The sequence below is a fragment of the Melopsittacus undulatus genome, chromosome 19 (assembly GCF_012275295.1).
Source record: "Melopsittacus undulatus isolate bMelUnd1 chromosome 19, bMelUnd1.mat.Z, whole genome shotgun sequence".
NCBI classification, from domain to species: Eukaryota; Metazoa; Chordata; class Aves; order Psittaciformes; family Psittaculidae; genus Melopsittacus; species Melopsittacus undulatus.
Genome location: NC_047545.1, coordinates 4,420,646 through 4,437,707, shown reverse-complemented (window position 1 = coordinate 4,437,707; position 17,062 = coordinate 4,420,646). Strand labels below are relative to the sequence as shown.

At 50.4% G+C, this 17,062-nt stretch overlaps 1 protein-coding gene across 2 annotated transcripts; it reads left to right on the top strand.

Annotated features, from left to right (window-relative positions):
- Positions 1-303: 303 nt before the first annotated feature.
- ACSBG2 (acyl-CoA synthetase bubblegum family member 2) lies at positions 304-16,993 on the top strand. 2 transcript variants are annotated; one of them, XM_031054981.2, is made up of 15 exons: positions 304-357; positions 4,285-4,414; positions 6,760-6,830; positions 7,375-7,613; positions 8,571-8,659; positions 9,205-9,325; positions 9,763-9,843; positions 10,336-10,485; positions 11,096-11,272; positions 11,850-12,031; positions 12,363-12,596; positions 13,218-13,435; positions 14,342-14,481; positions 14,791-15,037; positions 15,822-16,993. In XM_031054981.2, the coding sequence occupies exons 2-15, from the start codon at positions 4,290-4,292 to the stop codon at positions 15,935-15,937; spliced, it is 2,190 nt and encodes a 729-aa protein (XP_030910841.2). In that variant the 5' UTR covers positions 304-357; positions 4,285-4,289; the 3' UTR covers positions 15,938-16,993. The 2 variants fall into 2 exon arrangements, with proteins under 2 accessions (XP_030910841.2, XP_030910840.2); XM_031054980.2 differs by lacking the exon at positions 304-357 and adding an exon at positions 3,841-3,951.
- The last annotated feature ends 69 nt before the right edge of the window (positions 16,994-17,062 follow it).

The following is a 17,062-nucleotide window of genomic DNA, read 5'->3' as shown; positions in this document are numbered from 1 at the left end:
AACAACACCACGGGGCCGACATCGCTCATACTGCGGCCTCGGATCCAATGCACCCCACGCCAAGGCCCGGCCCCGTGAGGCGCTGCCTGGGCCCGGCACCGGCGCAGGGCAACGACCGCGGGTGACCTCCGCCTCAGGGAGCGGAGCCGGGGGCGGAGCCTCACCCCTTTCGACACCCTCCTCCTCCAATGGCGCGGCCGCGCGGGTCTTTCGAGGGCCAATGGGGCGGGGTTTATCGGGATTGTCCCGCCCACCATGGGTCATGGCCACGCCCCCCCTTTGGCCCTAATCGCTCTAAAGGCCCCCGCGTGGCTGTTGCGCCGCGTGGTGGTCGTTGCGTGCCTGCCGGCTCCTGAGGTAACGGGGCTCGTCCCATCCCATTCCATCCCATTCCATCCCATTCCATCCCATTCCATCCCATTATATTCCATTCCATCCCGTCCCTCTCCCGGTTTCTGCTCTCCTGGCTTAGCCGTGATGGGGCTCGTCCCGTCCTGACCGCTGCGGGGGTCCCAGCACCGTCCCGGCCTGCGCCGTGCGATGAGCCCGTGGTGGCCCAGGAGGGAGGCTGTGGGGCCGGTGTGGGTGTTGGGGCCTGGCTCTGTCGGTGTAAAGGGAACGTTTCTGCGTTCCCTTCCCAAGGAAGCTGTCGCCGTTCCTGTCCTGCCATAGGCGGTCGAGGAGCATGAAGGGATTTGACTGTCTGGGGATGCTCTGACACCGGCGGCTCTGAGCTGAGATGAAGCCTTGGGTGTGTGGATGCTGGCAGGAGCACGGGTACCGTGCCTCTAAGCACATACCCCAGTGCTGTCTTGCTCTGTGCGAGGGGGTTTCCCACCCGCAGGCAAGCACAGATGGTGGAGTAAAGCAAAGAGCAGTTCAGGAAACAGGAACTTTAAAAAGCCTCTGGGTGAGTCACATTGTTGGGGAATTCACCTAAAATCTCCCAGTGTCCTGGAGAAGTTGTCTGCACACAGGGGGAAATGAGTTCTGCAGTGCTCTGCCTGCCTGAGGAACCACATGGGGCTGCTGCCTCCACCCTACGCTGTCACCCTACCTGGTTGTAGGTGACAAAGTGATGCTCTGCAGCATCTGTGTTCAGTGGGTGTTCGGCGTTGTGATGGAGTCAAGTGTCTGTCTGCAGTCATTCACGCAAGATCTTTGGTGTGGTGTCATAGAGGTTGGAGCTGCTTTTCTTTGTGCTCTCGTAGCTCCAGCATCAGATCATTTCCCAGCACAGCCATATGCCAACCTGTGGTCATTGCTGCTGCCGAGGAGAAAGCTTTTAGTGCTTATGTTTTTAGGGCTGCCCTCTTAAAAACTGGGATTTATCTAAACAAGGAAGAGGGGTTGCTCGGCTGCTCTCTCCTCGCGTAATAAATCGGTGAGGGAAACAAGCAAAAAGGCCAAGTTTCAGTTTTGGTGGAAGTGTGGAAAGGCAGTGAGATAACAGCAGCTCCCAAAGCTGATCTGCACAGGGAAGACTGGAGCAGATCAGATGTGTATTTACCAGAAAAAAGAAACTCAATCATTAACAGGAAGCCAAGTGAGCTGTGCTGGAAAATGTCAACATGCCCAGTGCACATCTGCAGCAGTCTGAGTTTGAACTGACCTTTTGGAAGCTCTGTGTGTGCCTTAATAACCTCTGACCACTTGTAAATGAAACTGGCACTGCTGTCCCATTGACTGTCATAGCTTTGCACCTTTTGTTCTCTTTTGTTGGTGAAGCCCCAATGAGCTCTTTCACCAACTTCCAAGTCTTCTTGGACACAGCATTCCCTCAAAGCTGAGGATGCTTTGTATTGAGATGACTTCAGTTGCCATGCAGGGTAATTAAAAGGGAGGTTTCTTTCAGCAGGCTTTTGTTTGGGTGTGTTCTTCATGTTCCTGACCGTCTGTTAGCTCCTGTGCAAACAGTGTGGGGCAGGATGGGATCATTCCTGATCCCATTCACCCCAATGAGCTGTTTTCCAGTGGCATAACTAAGCCTCAGAGAAGGAAGGGGCTGGCTGCAGTGCTCAGCAGAGCCACTCAGAGCATTTATGTTGGCAAATACTTGTTTCTAACCCAAATCTGTTATACAAAATTCATGTTTGCCTTGGCATTCCAGTGGCCTACATTCACAAGGAACCTTGCGCAACCGGGATGCATTTCAGCTTTGTTTTGCAACGTGAATGTACCTGGGTGTTGCAGAAGTTCTGCTGCTGCTGCTTATGCAGGGGGATGCTGCTACTCTCCAGGTGCTGGGGACCATGAGACTTCAACATCTAGGTTCTCCCTGAAGATCCCATCCTACTGGATGTGATGAGACAGTGACGTCCTGCTGTGTCTCCCCAATCTTTCAGGTTGTGCTGTACCTCATGAGGCCCCATCAGAATAAGACCCTCCTGTGAGGGCTATGCCTTGTATAGGGTGTTTCAGTAAAGGGCACATGTGCAGCAAGGGCAGAGCACAGTGACAGTCTCCACTGTGGAGCACTTTTCCCTCTTGAGTGACTGTGGGTGATGCAGAAATACCTCTGTGGGAGGAGAGGCTTCTCCCTTTCTTTGCCCCACAGGTTTCTAACCAACCTCCACCGGGCTGTGCTGCAATGTAGCTGGTGTGAGGACACAGCCACGCTTTCCCTGCAGGCTTTCTCACTGCACTGAGGAGCAGATGGCAAGAGAGATGCTGCAATTAGTGCAGGGAGATGCAGGGGACCTTAAACCCCTTGTTGTGGGGTGCTGGGAAAGACCGTGGGTGCAGCACTGGGAAAGAGGCTGATGACAGCTTCTACAGTGTGTTCCTCCTCGCCTTGTGCCTTGGGCTCTCTGAGCAAGGGAGGTGATGGTGACACCTCCAGCAGGCAGAGAGCTGGCTGGTATCCAGGATGCTCCTCTGGATGTGGGAGTGAGCTCTTCCAGGGTGGGGAGGGGGCTAAACCTGCTCTCAGGGTTTCCTCTGTAGAGATAAAGTCCCTTTTCTCATAGCTGTCTTATTACAAGAAACCCCAAGAGAATAAACCACTGCAGTGTTCCAGCCTAGAATGGGTGCTGGGTGATGTCTGCCCTTTATCAGAGCTTCGAGGTTTGGAGACATCTCTTTCTCAGCTGCTGCTGAATGAAGCTACTTTGTGTGTTGTGAATTGCAGCCCATAACAGAACGTGGTGTGAGCAGCAACGTGTCCTGTTGTAGATGAGCAAGGGGAAAGGGTGGGATTCGCCTTCTGGGGGGGAAGGCAGCTCTGCCTGTTGGGAATTGTGCCTGCCCATGGGGATGGCTTTTCCCACCCATCGGGGGCTGAAGGCTGCAGCCTGGCTGTGTCAGATATAGAAGATAAAATAGCTTTCTCGTTTTGCTCCCGTCTCTTATTGTTGAGACAAAGATGCTCTTCACACTGGCCGCTTGAAACCACATCTGTCTGCTGCAGGTACCAAATAACACGCTAACGTCAACTCTGTACAAAGATCAAGGATAATAAGATTCCTCTCCAGTCAATTAGAAATCCCTTGAAACAATTAAAGCTCAGCCTGTCAAGCACGAGCATCAAAAGCTTTTGATGAATGTAAACCTTAAATAAAACCAACATCCTAAACCACTTTGGGTGATTGAATCCCCTCACATCAAAGTACTGAAAGCAAAGGCTGCAAAGGGGTGGATTGGGATGAGAACAGGTTCAATGTCTGCGCTGTTCTGGGGCTGTGCCCCCCCTCAGCCCCCCTGTGGGGCTGGCAGGCAGGCACGGAGCCAGAGCTTCCTTAAGAGGCAGCGGTGTGGGGTGAGGAGCCGCCTCCAATTGCGAGGCAGGCAGCACATGACATAAGATGCTCCAGACCTGCCTCCTGGGCGCTAGTTTAAAACTCAAGGCTATTGCACATCCTGCTCCTCAGCGCTGGGCTGCAGCTCGAGGGAGAAGAGGCTGAAGCTGCACAAAGACCATGCGTTGTGAGGCTGGAGCCGGTGCCCTGGGAGGTGGGTTTGGGGGGGTCTGAGGCCCGGGGGGAATGGCTGGAGTGTAAGACTTGAGCTGTCGGGCTCGGGGTGCTCTTATGGTCAAGGGTGTGGTTGTCACACTCGTGTTGGGATGTGGGGTGGGTGTATCACCTACCACGGATGGGGTTTTAAATGCACTGAGTGTGATGTGGAGTGTGCTGTGTCCGCTGTTAGAACCCACTGTATTCCGTGCAAATCCAGCACTCCAGTCACACCTGCATTGGGATTGCCCTGCTCAGACAGCTCCATCAATGGCAGCTGATTTTACTGCTGCCTTTGACTGTATTTTAATCTCCAAACCTGTTTTTGCAGGGACGATGCTGTGTGAGGCAGATGCACCCGTGGCAGTTGCAGAACCAGTCCCTGTGGCTTGCTCTCATTCGGATCCTCAAGGGAGCGCTGAGGTGTCACTGGATGATGTACTGCTCAACTCATCAGCTAGGTTTGTCTTAGCTCAGGTGTTCTCCGTGGTGACCTGTATGCGTAAGAAACAGTTTGCATTTGATCGTGTTTGCATCCATCTAATTCCTGTTAGAGTTTGGAAGGAGTTTCAAACGTTTCTTCCCAATTCCAAAGGCTGAATGTACAACCTCACCCTCTCAAAAGACAAGGAACAGAATCACATTTGCTGTACATAGCTAACATACAGAGTCTGGAGCTTAAAGCAGCATGCATTCAATATCAACTTAAAGCACAGGAACGGTAGAATATCCTGCACAGTCAGAAAGACCACCTCTTCTAAAGGAGCCTTGTGGAAGTTTTAGTTCTATGTAGTTGGGAGGGCACTGAGCAAATCAAATACCCAAAGAGTATGTTGCGAAGCGTTGCTGTAATCAGAAGTGCTTCTCAGTGGTAGGGGATAGCCCATGTTCAGTACCTGTGCTGATTTTCATCAATCTCCTATTAGTCTCTCTCTAAATCTAAGCAGCCTCTTACTAAAGAGCAGGTCAGTGTGTAAGGGTCTATATCTCGACACATGGTAATGGGAAGTAGCTCACAAAAAAACCTCTTTACCTCTTTATTTTCAGGCTGCATTTGCATTACATGTTAAGGGGGAGAAAAAGATGACTTGAGTCACTGTAAGGGAAATAACTGGGTTTGTGGGGTTTTTTTTGCCCCATATTACTGGGTCATTTGCATGTTTTGATCATAAAAGCTGGTGGAGAAATAGTGTAGAACTATTGCAGCTGAGGGTTGATGTGCACTGAAAAACATTCAGAATGAGGAGGAAATGTGTGGTAGGGAACATCTCGTCATCCCTTTGGGGAAATCGAGACAAAAATATTTACTTCCCTCGGGTTTCTGGCTTGCAGATCCAGTAGGAGAAGCAGTTCCACTTTGGACACTACACGGAAGTAGCCTCGTCATATCTCTATGCCTTAAACGCTATCATAAGGCACAAAGCAGTAACAGTTGATTATCCCCTAGAAATTCAGAGCAAACTTTAACCAAAGGGAAGGGATTTACACTAAAATTCACACAGAGCCTTGTGCTGACTCGTCCTCTCTTTGGCCTAGCAGAAAGGGAAGATGTGGGGCTCAGTGGGGACCCTGACTGGGGTAGGCTGAGGAGTTTGCATGGGACTGAGGCGCATGACAGGCAGGGATATCAGGTGCCCCAAAGCTGCCCCAGCAAAGGGCTGGCACTGTTGTGATGTCAGAAGCCCCCAACCTTTCTAGAACAGCCAGATGCTAGGGAGCAGCCTTGCACCAAATATTGCCATGGGGCACAGTTAACACCTAGCACTGGCATGAAGAAAGAAAGACCTTTGTGATTGCCTGGAGCAAAGGGTCCCAGGAGGGCTGTTTGGGAAGGCAAGATGGAAACTTTGGTTCTCTGGAATGTCTAAAGCTTGGATGTTACTGCAGTGCTGTGGTCCCTGAGGGGTATTGGCCAGGGTAGGGGAATGTCTGCCTGTAGGTCGGAAGGTGGGATGCCCTTCTAGGGCCTCCAATACCAAATCCCACAGGGTCTGGCTTTCAGTTTGTGGTCTGAAGTGGGACGTGGGCTTGATTATTCCTTACCTTCGTCATTCACAGCTGTGAGAGTCTGTCTTGGAAGGGGACAAACACAGCAGGGGGCACTTCACCAGAGCTTGCAAGGTTGAAAGTAAAAGGGGCAGCTTCCAGCTGGCACCTCAGGATGAGCTCCTGGTGAGGAGCGTGACTGGAGTGGAAACAGGCACATCCCCCGTCTATTCCTTCTGGAACATCTGGCAGGAGCCTGATGCCCCACATTTATTAGGAATACCTAAGGGCAAACCTTCCTGTTAAATCCATTTCCTACTCCTCAGCTGGCCTGGCTTCTGCAGGAAATCCCTGTGGGTTTCCCTGCAGGCTGGGGGATTGTGCATGGCTCAGGAGAGAGGCTGCTGGGGCCTCCCCTTTGGGAGCTGCACATGTTGCAGGCAGGAGATTGTGGGTCCCTTCCTGCCCTCTGCCTCCTCACTGCTGGAGCCTCTCAGTTTCAGGCACCCCGAGCAGAGCCCTGGTATGAAACCACCGCTGGTTTCTGGCTGACGTGGTTCTGGGTTCCTCTGCAGCTCATCTGAAACCATAGCTGCGGTTCAGGCAACGTACATGTGTTTAAAGGCAGCACAGGCAGAGCTTGCGTGCCCTCTGAGAAGGAACTGGGGTGTTGCTGTAGCCATGCAGGCTAGTAAAATCAATGAAGTCCCCTGCAGAATATCAGGAACCACTCTGACACAAACCCAATGCTGTGATGGAGCAAGCATTCTTCAGCCAGGATGCTAAAGCCTCTCCAGGGCTCATTGCTTTTGCCTTGCAGAACTGGTGAGGTCCACAGCAGCGAGACAGTTGAAGATACTAAGATGGAGAGATCTCAGGTTAGTTACAAAGGTAAGTGGAAAGAGTTTTCAGTTACTATGATGTCCATAAACTTATTATTGAAATGGGAAGAGGAATTTGTCTGCAATGGAAGAAGAAGCTGAAATTGGCAGATGGTCTGTCCAGAAGTGTCTTGAACTTGGACTTCAAGGAGTAAAATAGGTAGTGCCAATGCCTAATGCTTATCTACCAGGTAGTAATGTGCTGATTCCAGTCCTCCTTAAAAGGAAAGCAAAAGCAGAGTGTATATGACCGTTGTGGGAAGCTGCCACTTTACTGGTACAAGAGCTTTAGGGCAGCAAAGCAGGTTAGAAGGGGATGTAAATGGGAACTGTTTAAGGAGAGTTCCAAAGTGCTTTAGAGGCTTCCTCTATTAATCCTGATCTAAAGTACTGGGAGTTTTATGGTAAACTTGACAAGGATAAGAAGTCAAAGGGGTGTGGGAGGGGGTATAACAGCATTTCCTTTCTTAGGTTTGATACTTGTATTTATATTTCTCTTATGGCAGCAAGCAATTGCTAAATATAAGATACTGACCACTTTTCTTTCAAACCAGCCTCTTCACCTACCTCCAGTTTGTGGACAACACAACGAGATGGAGAAGTCAAACTGAGGATAACTGAGACAGGCCTAGGCAGCAAGGCACCAAAGACTGTGCATGAGCTATTCCAGGAAACTGTGAAGAAATACCCCAATTACTATGCCCTTGCATCCAAAAAGAATGGCAAATGGGTAAAACTAACGTATCAGATGTACTATAATGAATGCTGGAAAGCAGCAAAAAGCTTCCTGAAGGTAAGCTTGTGTTGAATTCTCCTTGTTAATGGTCAGTTGGTTTAGCTGCTGAAATGACTGTAGTCAACTTACTGATTCTTGAGTGTCAGAGAAAGACCTGAACATGCCGTGAACAACTTGGGAATGCTTGAATTTCTTGCAGGTTGCTTCCACATCCAACTTAAAAACGTAGGTAAGGAACCATTGCAAGTGAAGTATTTGAGGTGCATGGCAAACCTGGCCATTGCCCCTCATGAGATGTGTACATTTTAATCTTCCACAGAAAAACCTTGAAGGTGTAATTATGAATCAGACTTAAATGTCCAAACTGGCTGAGCCTTTTGCCTGTACTGTTGGGAGTTAAAACACTTGGAGGGAGAAACATTACATGTACTAACTGCTGTCATTATGAGGTCTTATTACTTGAAGTTAAGGCCACTCCGTTCTCACTCCTGTGATGGGATCTTTCAGTTTACACTGGGATAAAACCAGAGAAGGGCTGAAGGAGCTTTAAAGACCTGGACAGCTGGAATTTCATAGCAAAGTGTCTCTGACTTTTACTGCAGTTTGCTGCTCTTGTCATTGTTGACATCTGACGTAGCTAACCTTACTAAAGGACTGAACGTCTTAATAGGTGCTGTCTAACTTCACCTCTTACCTTCTCCTTCCCAGCCCAAAGGGGTGATTATCTGCCTGGATTGCAGTTGTTACACCATTAGCATCAGTGAGCTCCTCACATCGAGTGCACCCTAAGAATAATCCTTTCATTTCTCCTGCCTGCTGATACAGTGGGACAGTGTCTGATGTGAAACAGAACTGCTTCCCATAGTAGGTCTTGGGTAGTTCTTCTGTGTGAATTACTCTATATAATAGCATGAACTTTTCCCTGGATGTGCTCACAGCAGAGATCCATAACTTAAATCCTAGCACTTTTTGAAGGAAACCCAGGATTGCTGTAATCTCCTCTCTTGTTTGCAGCTGGGACTAGAGCGTTTCCATGGAGTATGCATCTTGGGATTTAATGCTGCTGAGTGGATTATTGCTGACGTTGCAGCTATCCTTGCCGGGTAAGAGTGAGTGTTCTCTTGACATGCATCTTCCCTTTAGCATTCAGATAGTAACCTCAGTATTCCTGCGAGGATACTGAGCAGTGAATAGTCCCACAACAAACCCAACTGCTTCTATTTGAACGTACTGAAGATAGCTTAGAACCTAACTCCCTCTTTTCTTCATTATGAGTCAATGAGACAAAAATTAATGATTACTTCTCTGAAAAGAAGACCTGAACAAAAGGTTAATCCAGAAGCAGACTTATTTACACTGTGATTAAAAATATGATGGGAAATGCCAGAGAATCACAGCACTGGACTCTGGTAGCTGCCTTCCACCTAAGACACTTTGATCCCTTATACCACTCTGACATGCCCCATGCCCCAGAACAGAGCCTTTGCTCTTGGAGTTAAGCCCTCTGCTTTTTATTGTTGTTTTATGGGATATTCTTCCTAAGTTTTCTCCTTTCTTAAAAGTTGGAAGTGATGTGAATTTTGCCATCAGCTCTGATAATCCTCTAATCGTGTTCTGCTTTCCTGTTTCCTATTCTTTCCTTTTCCAGTGGATTTGCTGTTGGTATCTATGCTACAAACTCTCCTGAGGCCTGTTGTTATGTAGCAGAGAACTGTAATGCTAACGTGGTGATTGTGGAAAACCATAAACAGCTGCAGAAGATCTTAGAAGTAAATACACTTCCTAAATGGCTGGGGGCTCCAGCTTCCTCTTGACAGATGTGGGAGAGTGGTACCCAAGGGAAATGCTGGGTCTGAAAGCAGGGGTGAACTGATGGAGCCTACTTGGTGTGCTCCCTGTTCAAGCCACATGAATAGTCACTCTTAGGAGGGGTTAAATGGTGGTTTCATAGCTTAGTGAAGCCTTGAGCTTTAAATATGAGAAGCCTGAAAGAACAATTGAGCATCCCCTGGTTGTCTGGCAACATCCCAGTCAAAATGGGTGTCTTTAGTGAAGCTTGCCTATTCTCTTTCGGTAACACAGATGAGGTTCTCTTAGCTTTATGTAAACTAGCAAGTAGCAGTAATGTGTTAAGTGGAGGGTTACTTAGGCTTGAAAGGGACAAGCAGTATTACCTCCTTCTCATGAATCTCATTTCTTAACACAGATTCAGCATAAACTACCTGATCTGAAAGCTATTGTCCAGTATGGGGAAGCACTAAAAGAGAAGAGACCAAATCTGTACTTTGTAAGTAGTGGGCATTTTGGTGGCTTGTAAATACTGGCTATTGAGCTGATGGCTTGTGATGAGTAGCCATTGCCTTCCATAGGACTGTCATCAGATGAGCTTGTGTTGGCTCTAATGGGGAACTACTTGCCTTGCTGGAGCAGTGGGTGTCTGCTGTAGTTCACACCTCCATAATCCACGTCGTGTGGGAGGTTGTCAGTGTGCAAGGCAGCCTCAGGGCCCACAGTGGCACTTGGCACTCCCAGTTAGTATCAGGGCTGCTACAGCACTAGTGGTGGGTGAAGCAGTTTCTCTTTCTGCTTCTTGCTGTGTCTCTTGTGGCAGCCAGAACACATGGTAGGCCTGACAGTGCCTATTTACAACCTCTTCCAGTTTGTGCCAGAGGTTTGGACATAGAAAACAGTGTCCTTCTTTTCATGTGTAGCAGAAGGTTTCATTTTGCATGTGAATGATAGCCTGCAAAGTGATGGAGCTCTGCTCTTCCGCATACAGTGGAGTGAGTTCATGGAGCTTGGCAGAGATGTTCCAGACACTCGGCTTCATGAAATTATCAAGTCACAGAAGCCCAACCAGTGCTGTACACTGATCTACACCTCGGGGACAACCGGGCAGCCAAAGGGGGTGATGCTCAGCCATGACAATGTAAGTCTCTGTGTATCTGCCCACTTGAAGAATCTTACTATCATAGAATAATTTGGGTTGGAAAGGACCTTAAGATCATCCAGTTCCAACCCCCTGCCATGGGCAGGGACACCTCACACTAAACCATGGCACCCAAAGCTTTGTCCAACCTGGCCTTGAGCACCGCAAGGGATGGAGCATTCACAACCTCCCTGGGTAACCCCTTCCACTGCCTCACCACCCTTACAGTAAAGAATTTCCTCCTTATATCCAATCTAAACTTCCCCTGTTTCAGGTTGAACCCGTTACCCTTTGTCCTGTCCCTACAGTCCCTAATGAAGAGTCCCTCCCCAGCATCCTTATAGGTCCCCTTCAGACACTGGAAGCTGCTCTGAGGTCTCCACACAGCTTCTCCTCTCCAGGCTGAACAGCCCCAACTTTCTCAGCCTGGCTCCATACAGGAGCTGCTCCAGTCCCTGAGCATCCTCGTGGCCTCCTCTGGACTTGTTCCAATAGTTCCATGTCCTTTTTATGTTGAGGACCCCAGAATTACACACAATGCTGCTGTTAGAACTGTGGGGTGTTGTAGACTTGTTTTGGGAGCTGTGCCTCTCATGGGTTCTTGTTGCAGCTGACGTGGACAGCAGTGGCATCAGGATGCAGCCTGTTGCTGGCAGATGCTGACACAAAGCAGGAGCTGTTGGTCAGCTACCTGCCCCTCAGCCACATTGCTGCGCAGATGACAGATATTTGGTTGCCAATGGTATACGGAGCACAAGTCTTCTTTGCTCAACCAGATGCATTAAAGGTAAAAACATAGTTAAAAGCCTATCTCCATCTGCTTGTAGCTGGAGGGGGGGTGCTTTAAAACCAACATAACTTGACTTAAAACCAACATAGCTTGACTTATCTCATGATTCTGGAAGCTGTGCTAACTCTATTTATTTGCATAGTGTCCAAGTGCTCCTCTTTAAGGGTCTGTTGTGTTGACACATGCAGCCACTGACCTTTGCCTTTTGACTCTGTATTCCAAACTGGGATAAGCTGAGCCAGCTCTTCACAACTGGGAGCTTCTTGGCATCTCACCTGACTGCACTTCTTTGGTTAAGCAATGGCTTTGTGTTTGCTCTGTCCACATTGCAAAATGCCCCCAGAGTTAAATCTGTCCTGGGAAGAGAATGAGTCTTGGGGCTGGCAACTGAAAGCATTGACCCTTGCTGTCTTCTCAAGGCCACTGTGGCATCTGAATGCTGCTGGGGTTCCTCTTGGTGGCACTGCAGTTGGAAAGGAGAAATCCCTCAGTATTGAGGGTAGAGCCCTAAGCTTTGTGAAGAGCTGCTTGGAGCTCTGTACTGAAGCACTGTACTGGGTTCTGCTTTGCTCAGGGCACGTTGGTGGAGACGCTGCGGGAGGTGAGGCCAACGTGTTTCCTGGGAGTTCCTCGTGTCTGGGAAAAAATGGAGGAAAGGATGAAATCCATAGGTGCCAAATCCTCAGCGTTCCGAAGGAAAGTGGCTGCCTGGGCCAAGGAAATCGGGTTGCAGACAAACCTGGACCGGATGAATGGGTAATTCTGAACTGCAGGAAGGGGTGTTAGGAACACCGGGAAAACTCCACTCTCAGGTCAGGGATTCTATCCCATGGAACAGGCCAGACTAACTCCATTTGGCTTCTGCTGGTTGTGCTTGGAGCAGAGGGGGAGCAGGAAGGGTTGGGGGGGAACAACTTTTTTTACTGAGTAAACTAAAATAGGATGAAGATGAAAGGAGGATGAGGTGTCCCTGCCCATGGCAGAGGGGTTGGAACTGGATGATCTCCAGGTCCCTTCCAACCCTAGCTATTGTATGGTTCTAAGTTCTACTTGTGACTGAGATCTTGTAACCGTTCTTCTCCTACAGGCATTATGATACCCCAATGAACTTCCACATAGCCAAGCACTTAGTGTACAAGAAAGTGCAAAAGGCCATTGGGCTGGACCGGTGCATGAAGTGCTACACAGGGGCTGCTCCCATCTCCAGAGAGACACTGGAATTCTTCTTAAGCCTGGACATCCCTGTGCTTGAGCTGTATGGCATGAGTGAGAGTACTGGGCCTCACACAGTCTCTACACCTCACGAGTTCAGGCTTACCAGGTAAAGACCTTTGTGTGGGCAGAGCACTGGTGCCTGTGAGGAGGAGCTGCTTGAAGGTTGCTCCTGCATCTTGCCATGGGCATCTGCTCATTCCCAGATCCTTGCTGCTGGGGAAGAAAGTCACCATGGAGCCAGTTCCTTTGGCTGCATCTTGCAGATGAGGAGATCTGCCAAGGGCAGCAGTGGTGTTACTTCAGTGTAACTTGGCCTGCAGCCTTTAGGAAGCAAGGGATTGATGAGGAGAAGGAATTAGGAACTCGAGCCCACAGTGTGCAGTGAATAAAGGCAGTGGGACTGTGCTGCTGCTCTGAATGGCTCTTCCCCAGAGGTTCAGGCTGCCAAGTGGACACCACCATGGTAAAACTTTGCTGCCAAGGCCATGGACCTTCTAATTCAAAGCTCAGGTGTTTGAGAGCAATGAATGGAAGCCACCAGGTGTGTGAGCACCCATCTCTGTGGTTCCCCTTACACAAGCAGATGCCTTTTAAGTTGAGGTCCTCTCTCTGAAGCATGTCTGGCTTTGTTCAAACACTTCAGCTTGAGAGGGGCTGCTCTGATGGCTCTCAGGAGCTGAGCTAAACCCAAGCCAAGCCCTGCATTTGTGTCTGTGTTCTCTTGCAGCTGTGGAAGAAACGTGTTGGGCTGTGAGACACAGATCCAGAACGCAGATCAACACGGCGTTGGGGAGGTCTGCTTCTCAGGCAGACACATCTTCATGGGCTACCTGAACATGGAGGACAAAACCAAAGAGGCAATTGATGAGGAAGGCTGGCTGCATTCAGGGGACCTTGGCAAGCTGGATGTGGATGGATTCCTCTACATCACTGGGAGAATTAAAGGTAACATCCTCTGATGTGTAACCTCGAGACAAGCACGGGACCGTGATAAGCTGTTTTCAGCCCCTGCTAAGTGGCTGCATGGGGACCCCAGAGCAACTTCCAGGGTCTGGAGGGGGCTACAAGGATGCTGGAAAGGGGCTCTTCATTAGGGACTGGAGTTGATAGGACAAGAAGTGATGGGTTCAAACTGGAACAGGGGAAGTTCAGGTTAGAGATAAGGCAGAAGCTCTTCCCTGGGAGGGTGCTGAGGTGCTGATTTGGATGAGGAGCAGCAGTTAATGCTTGTTGTCTTGTTTCATGGTGCTGGACCTGCCCAGGTCTCACTGTGCCATCGCTCCCTTCTGTTCCAGCTGGTTGTGCTCATTAACTCCAAGAGAAAACAAGAGCTTAGTGGGGTTGTGAAAGTGGTGAGCAGCAGCGTGGCTCTTGGACCACCACTTGACCCGCACCCAACATGAAATCCACTTTCATGCAAGACTTCAGTCAGCAGAAAGAGATAATGGTTGTGCAAAGGGGCTGCTTTAGGCAATAAAGCAGCTGAGAAGGGCAGGCTCTGCCCTCCCTGCCCCTGCATTACCCCAGTGAATGTTTCACTGCAGTTTATGGACAGCTTTGGTACCAACATCCATGCCTCAGGGCTTAAGGTGATGTTGCTCTTACAGTGCACCCCTGTGCCCAAACCACAGACATCTCTGCAGCATTAAAGCAGCTCTTGCAATGCTGTGAACACACCTCGGCCTCACCCTTCAGCCTGACTGGAGGGCTCCTGGCTTGCTCCCTTCTCTAGATGGTGGGACACAGGCTCACTCTTTGGTCTGGGGGATGCAAATGAGCAATGAAGTTGCTTCAGGTTGTGGAGGAAGGGGGAAAAGCACTGAGCATTGATGAAGATTCACTGTTTTCCAGAGCTCATCATCACTGCAGGAGGTGAGAACATCCCTCCCGTTCCAATCGAGGATGCTGTGAAAGCCGCTGTGCCCATCATCAGCAATGCAATGTTGGTTGGAGACAAAGCCAAGTTTGTTGCTATGCTTCTAACACTAAAGGTAATGGGAAACAGGATGGGAATCCACCTGTGTTGCTGAATGGCTTTAATGCCAGTGAGGAAGAGAATTGGGCCACATTTTACAGCCTCCTGGAGTGATGGGAGGTGGTGTGGAGTATGACTCAGTACAGCTGAGCTGCAGACAGGCGCCTGGTCCTGTTTAGGATCAGTGTTTCTGTAACAGAGCTAAAAGACCTAAAAGTGAGACTGAGAAAGCAAACCCTGGTGCTTTCCTTACCCCTCTATACCTCCTGGGGCTGCAGCAGTTGTGGGTGCATGTGAGTTACGTTACCTGTATATTGTCCTGCAGTGCAATGTAAATGCAGACACCGGTGAGCCAAGAGACGATCTCACTCCAGAAGCCCTCGAGTACTGTCAGAAGCTGGGCAGCAAGGCCACCAAGGTCTCGGAGATCATCCGCACCAAGGACAAGGATGTCTACGCTGCCATCCAGAAGGGGATCGCAGCAGTCAATGAGAACGCAGTCTCCAATGCCCAGAAGATCCAGAAATGGACCCTGCTGGAGAAGGACTTCTCTGTCTTCAGTGGAGAGCTTGGTGAGTGGTGGGTGGGCACTGGGGTCACTGCATCACCCCCTTCTTGGGTCCTGAAAGCCCTTCTTGGTCCATGGAGTTGCCCGTGGCCTTTTCCATGGCATGGTGTCGGGAGGGTGGGATGAATCCCTGTTTCCACCAGCAGGAGGGAGCAGAGCCACCCTTAAGCGTGGTTCTGGGTTGCCCCTTGAGGCTGGTCTTGCTGCTCCTGTTCGCAGGGGAAGGAAGAGAGTGCATTAAGCACAGAGGCAATTGAAGTCAGTGTCTGCACACGTGTTCTGAGTGTTCCTTTGTTGGAGCTAGTCCAGAGGAGGCCATGAGGATGGTCAGGGGCTGGAGCAGCTCCTGTATGGAGCCAGGCTGAGAACACTGGGGCTGTTCAGCCTGAAGAAGAGAAGCTGCATGGAGACCTCAGAGCAGCTTCCAGTGTCTGAAGGGGGCTATAGGGATGCTGGAGAGGGGCCTCTATCAGGGCCTGTAGTGATGGGACAAGGGGTGATGGGTTCAGACTGAAACAGGGGAAGTTCAGGTTAGAGATAAGGCAGTAGCTGTTCCCTGTGAGGGTGCTGAGGCGCTGGCACAGGGTGCCCAGAGAAGCTGTGGCTGCCCCATCCCTGGCAGTGCTCAAGGCCAGGATGGACACAGGGGCTTGGAGCAGCTGCTCCAGTGAAGGTGTCCCCATAGCAGGGGCTGGAACTGGATGAACTTTAAGGCCCCTTCCAACCCAACCCAGGCCGGGGTTGCTCAGGGTTTGTGTCTCCCTCACCCTGTGCTGTGTTTCCCCCAGGCCCAACCATGAAGCTGAAGCGCCCGACGGTGCTGGAGAAGTACAAGAACCAGATCGCTCAGTTCTACACGGATGTGGATGGGCCAGGCCCAGTGCGGAGCAGCCTCCGGCAGTAGGGGAGAGGCTGAGGCTGGGAAGGGGCTGGGAAGGATCCCCTGGGGTCCCTTGAAATAAAGGAGGCTCAGGCACACGCAGCCCCCTTCCCATTCACATCCCCCTGCAGCACAGTGGGGTGAGCACATGCACATCCCTGACTCTGTTCCCTGTTCCTTGCCCTTCCATTTGTTACAAGGGGAATCCAACCTTTCCCTTCCACCCATGTTGTGTTTGAACCAAAGTTTGGAATTCCTGAGCTGAATGTAAACCCAGCAGGAGCCACTGTTTTCCTTCCTGTGTCCCCCATCCCTCCCTGTGCATGGCTGGCTGCATGCTGGTGGCACCTGAGTTGTTCCCATCCCTGTACCCACACCACATCCTCCATCACAGAGGGTGGATGCTGGTGAAGGACCATGTGGGACCTCGTGTTTCCTGGCTTTGTGCAATACTTTTATCTCCCTAAGTTATCATGAAGCTCTAAGTTGTGGTGGTGAATGAGCAGCCTGGGGAGTGCTTTACACCAGGGGCTGCTCCTAAGGCTGGGTACTTCTATGGGTGAACTCTGCCTGTAGTATTACAAGTGTAGAAATGGTGCCTGGCGTGGGCACAGCTCCAGAGGTTTTATTCTTCCCAAGGTCCTGGCAGAGGCATTTGCCCTGAATCCAGAGGTTAGGACATACGAGAGCAGCTTCAGCACTGGGGAAAGCACCCAGTACCAGGAGCTCTCTTCTCACTGGTTCTACAAGGCTGACTGGAGCCTGCCCAGTGCCTGGCAGGGCTGCTGCTCCCACCGGGAATGAAGGATCCCTTGGATAATGCCTTATTTCAAATTAGAGAACATTCCTGAACACAAATACTCTGATTCCGAGTAATGCAAAGGAGGAGCAGCCCCAGGAACAGCTCTGGAGCTGCAGCACTGCTTGGATGGAAGAGATGCTGTGGGGCCAGTGCCTGCTCTGGGCTCTGTGACAGGCAGGGGCCATGACTGTAACCGGGTGCTCGTTCCCCTGTCTGAACCCAACCGGGCTCTGTTGTCCAGTGCAACACCCAATAAATGCTGCTGTTTGTGTCCTTAACCTTGCAGTGAAGTGATGCTCAGCTGGGGGCAAGGGTATGGGGAGCAGCAAAGCCTCTGCTGCTGCAGG

What these genes read in the sequence shown, in the direction of transcription:
- ACSBG2 (XM_031054980.2), top strand. Translation starts at nt 3,918, where the DNA reads ATGCGTTGTGAGGCTGGAGCCGGTGCCCTGGGAG. An exon ending in CTCAACCAGATGCATTAAAG is followed by an intron (nt 11,273 to 11,849) that starts GTAAAAACATAG and finishes TGCTTTGCTCAG; the next exon opens with GGCACGTTGGTGGAGACGCT. An exon ending in CACGAGTTCAGGCTTACCAG is followed by an intron (nt 12,597 to 13,217) that starts GTAAAGACCTTT and finishes GTTCTCTTGCAG; the next exon opens with CTGTGGAAGAAACGTGTTGG.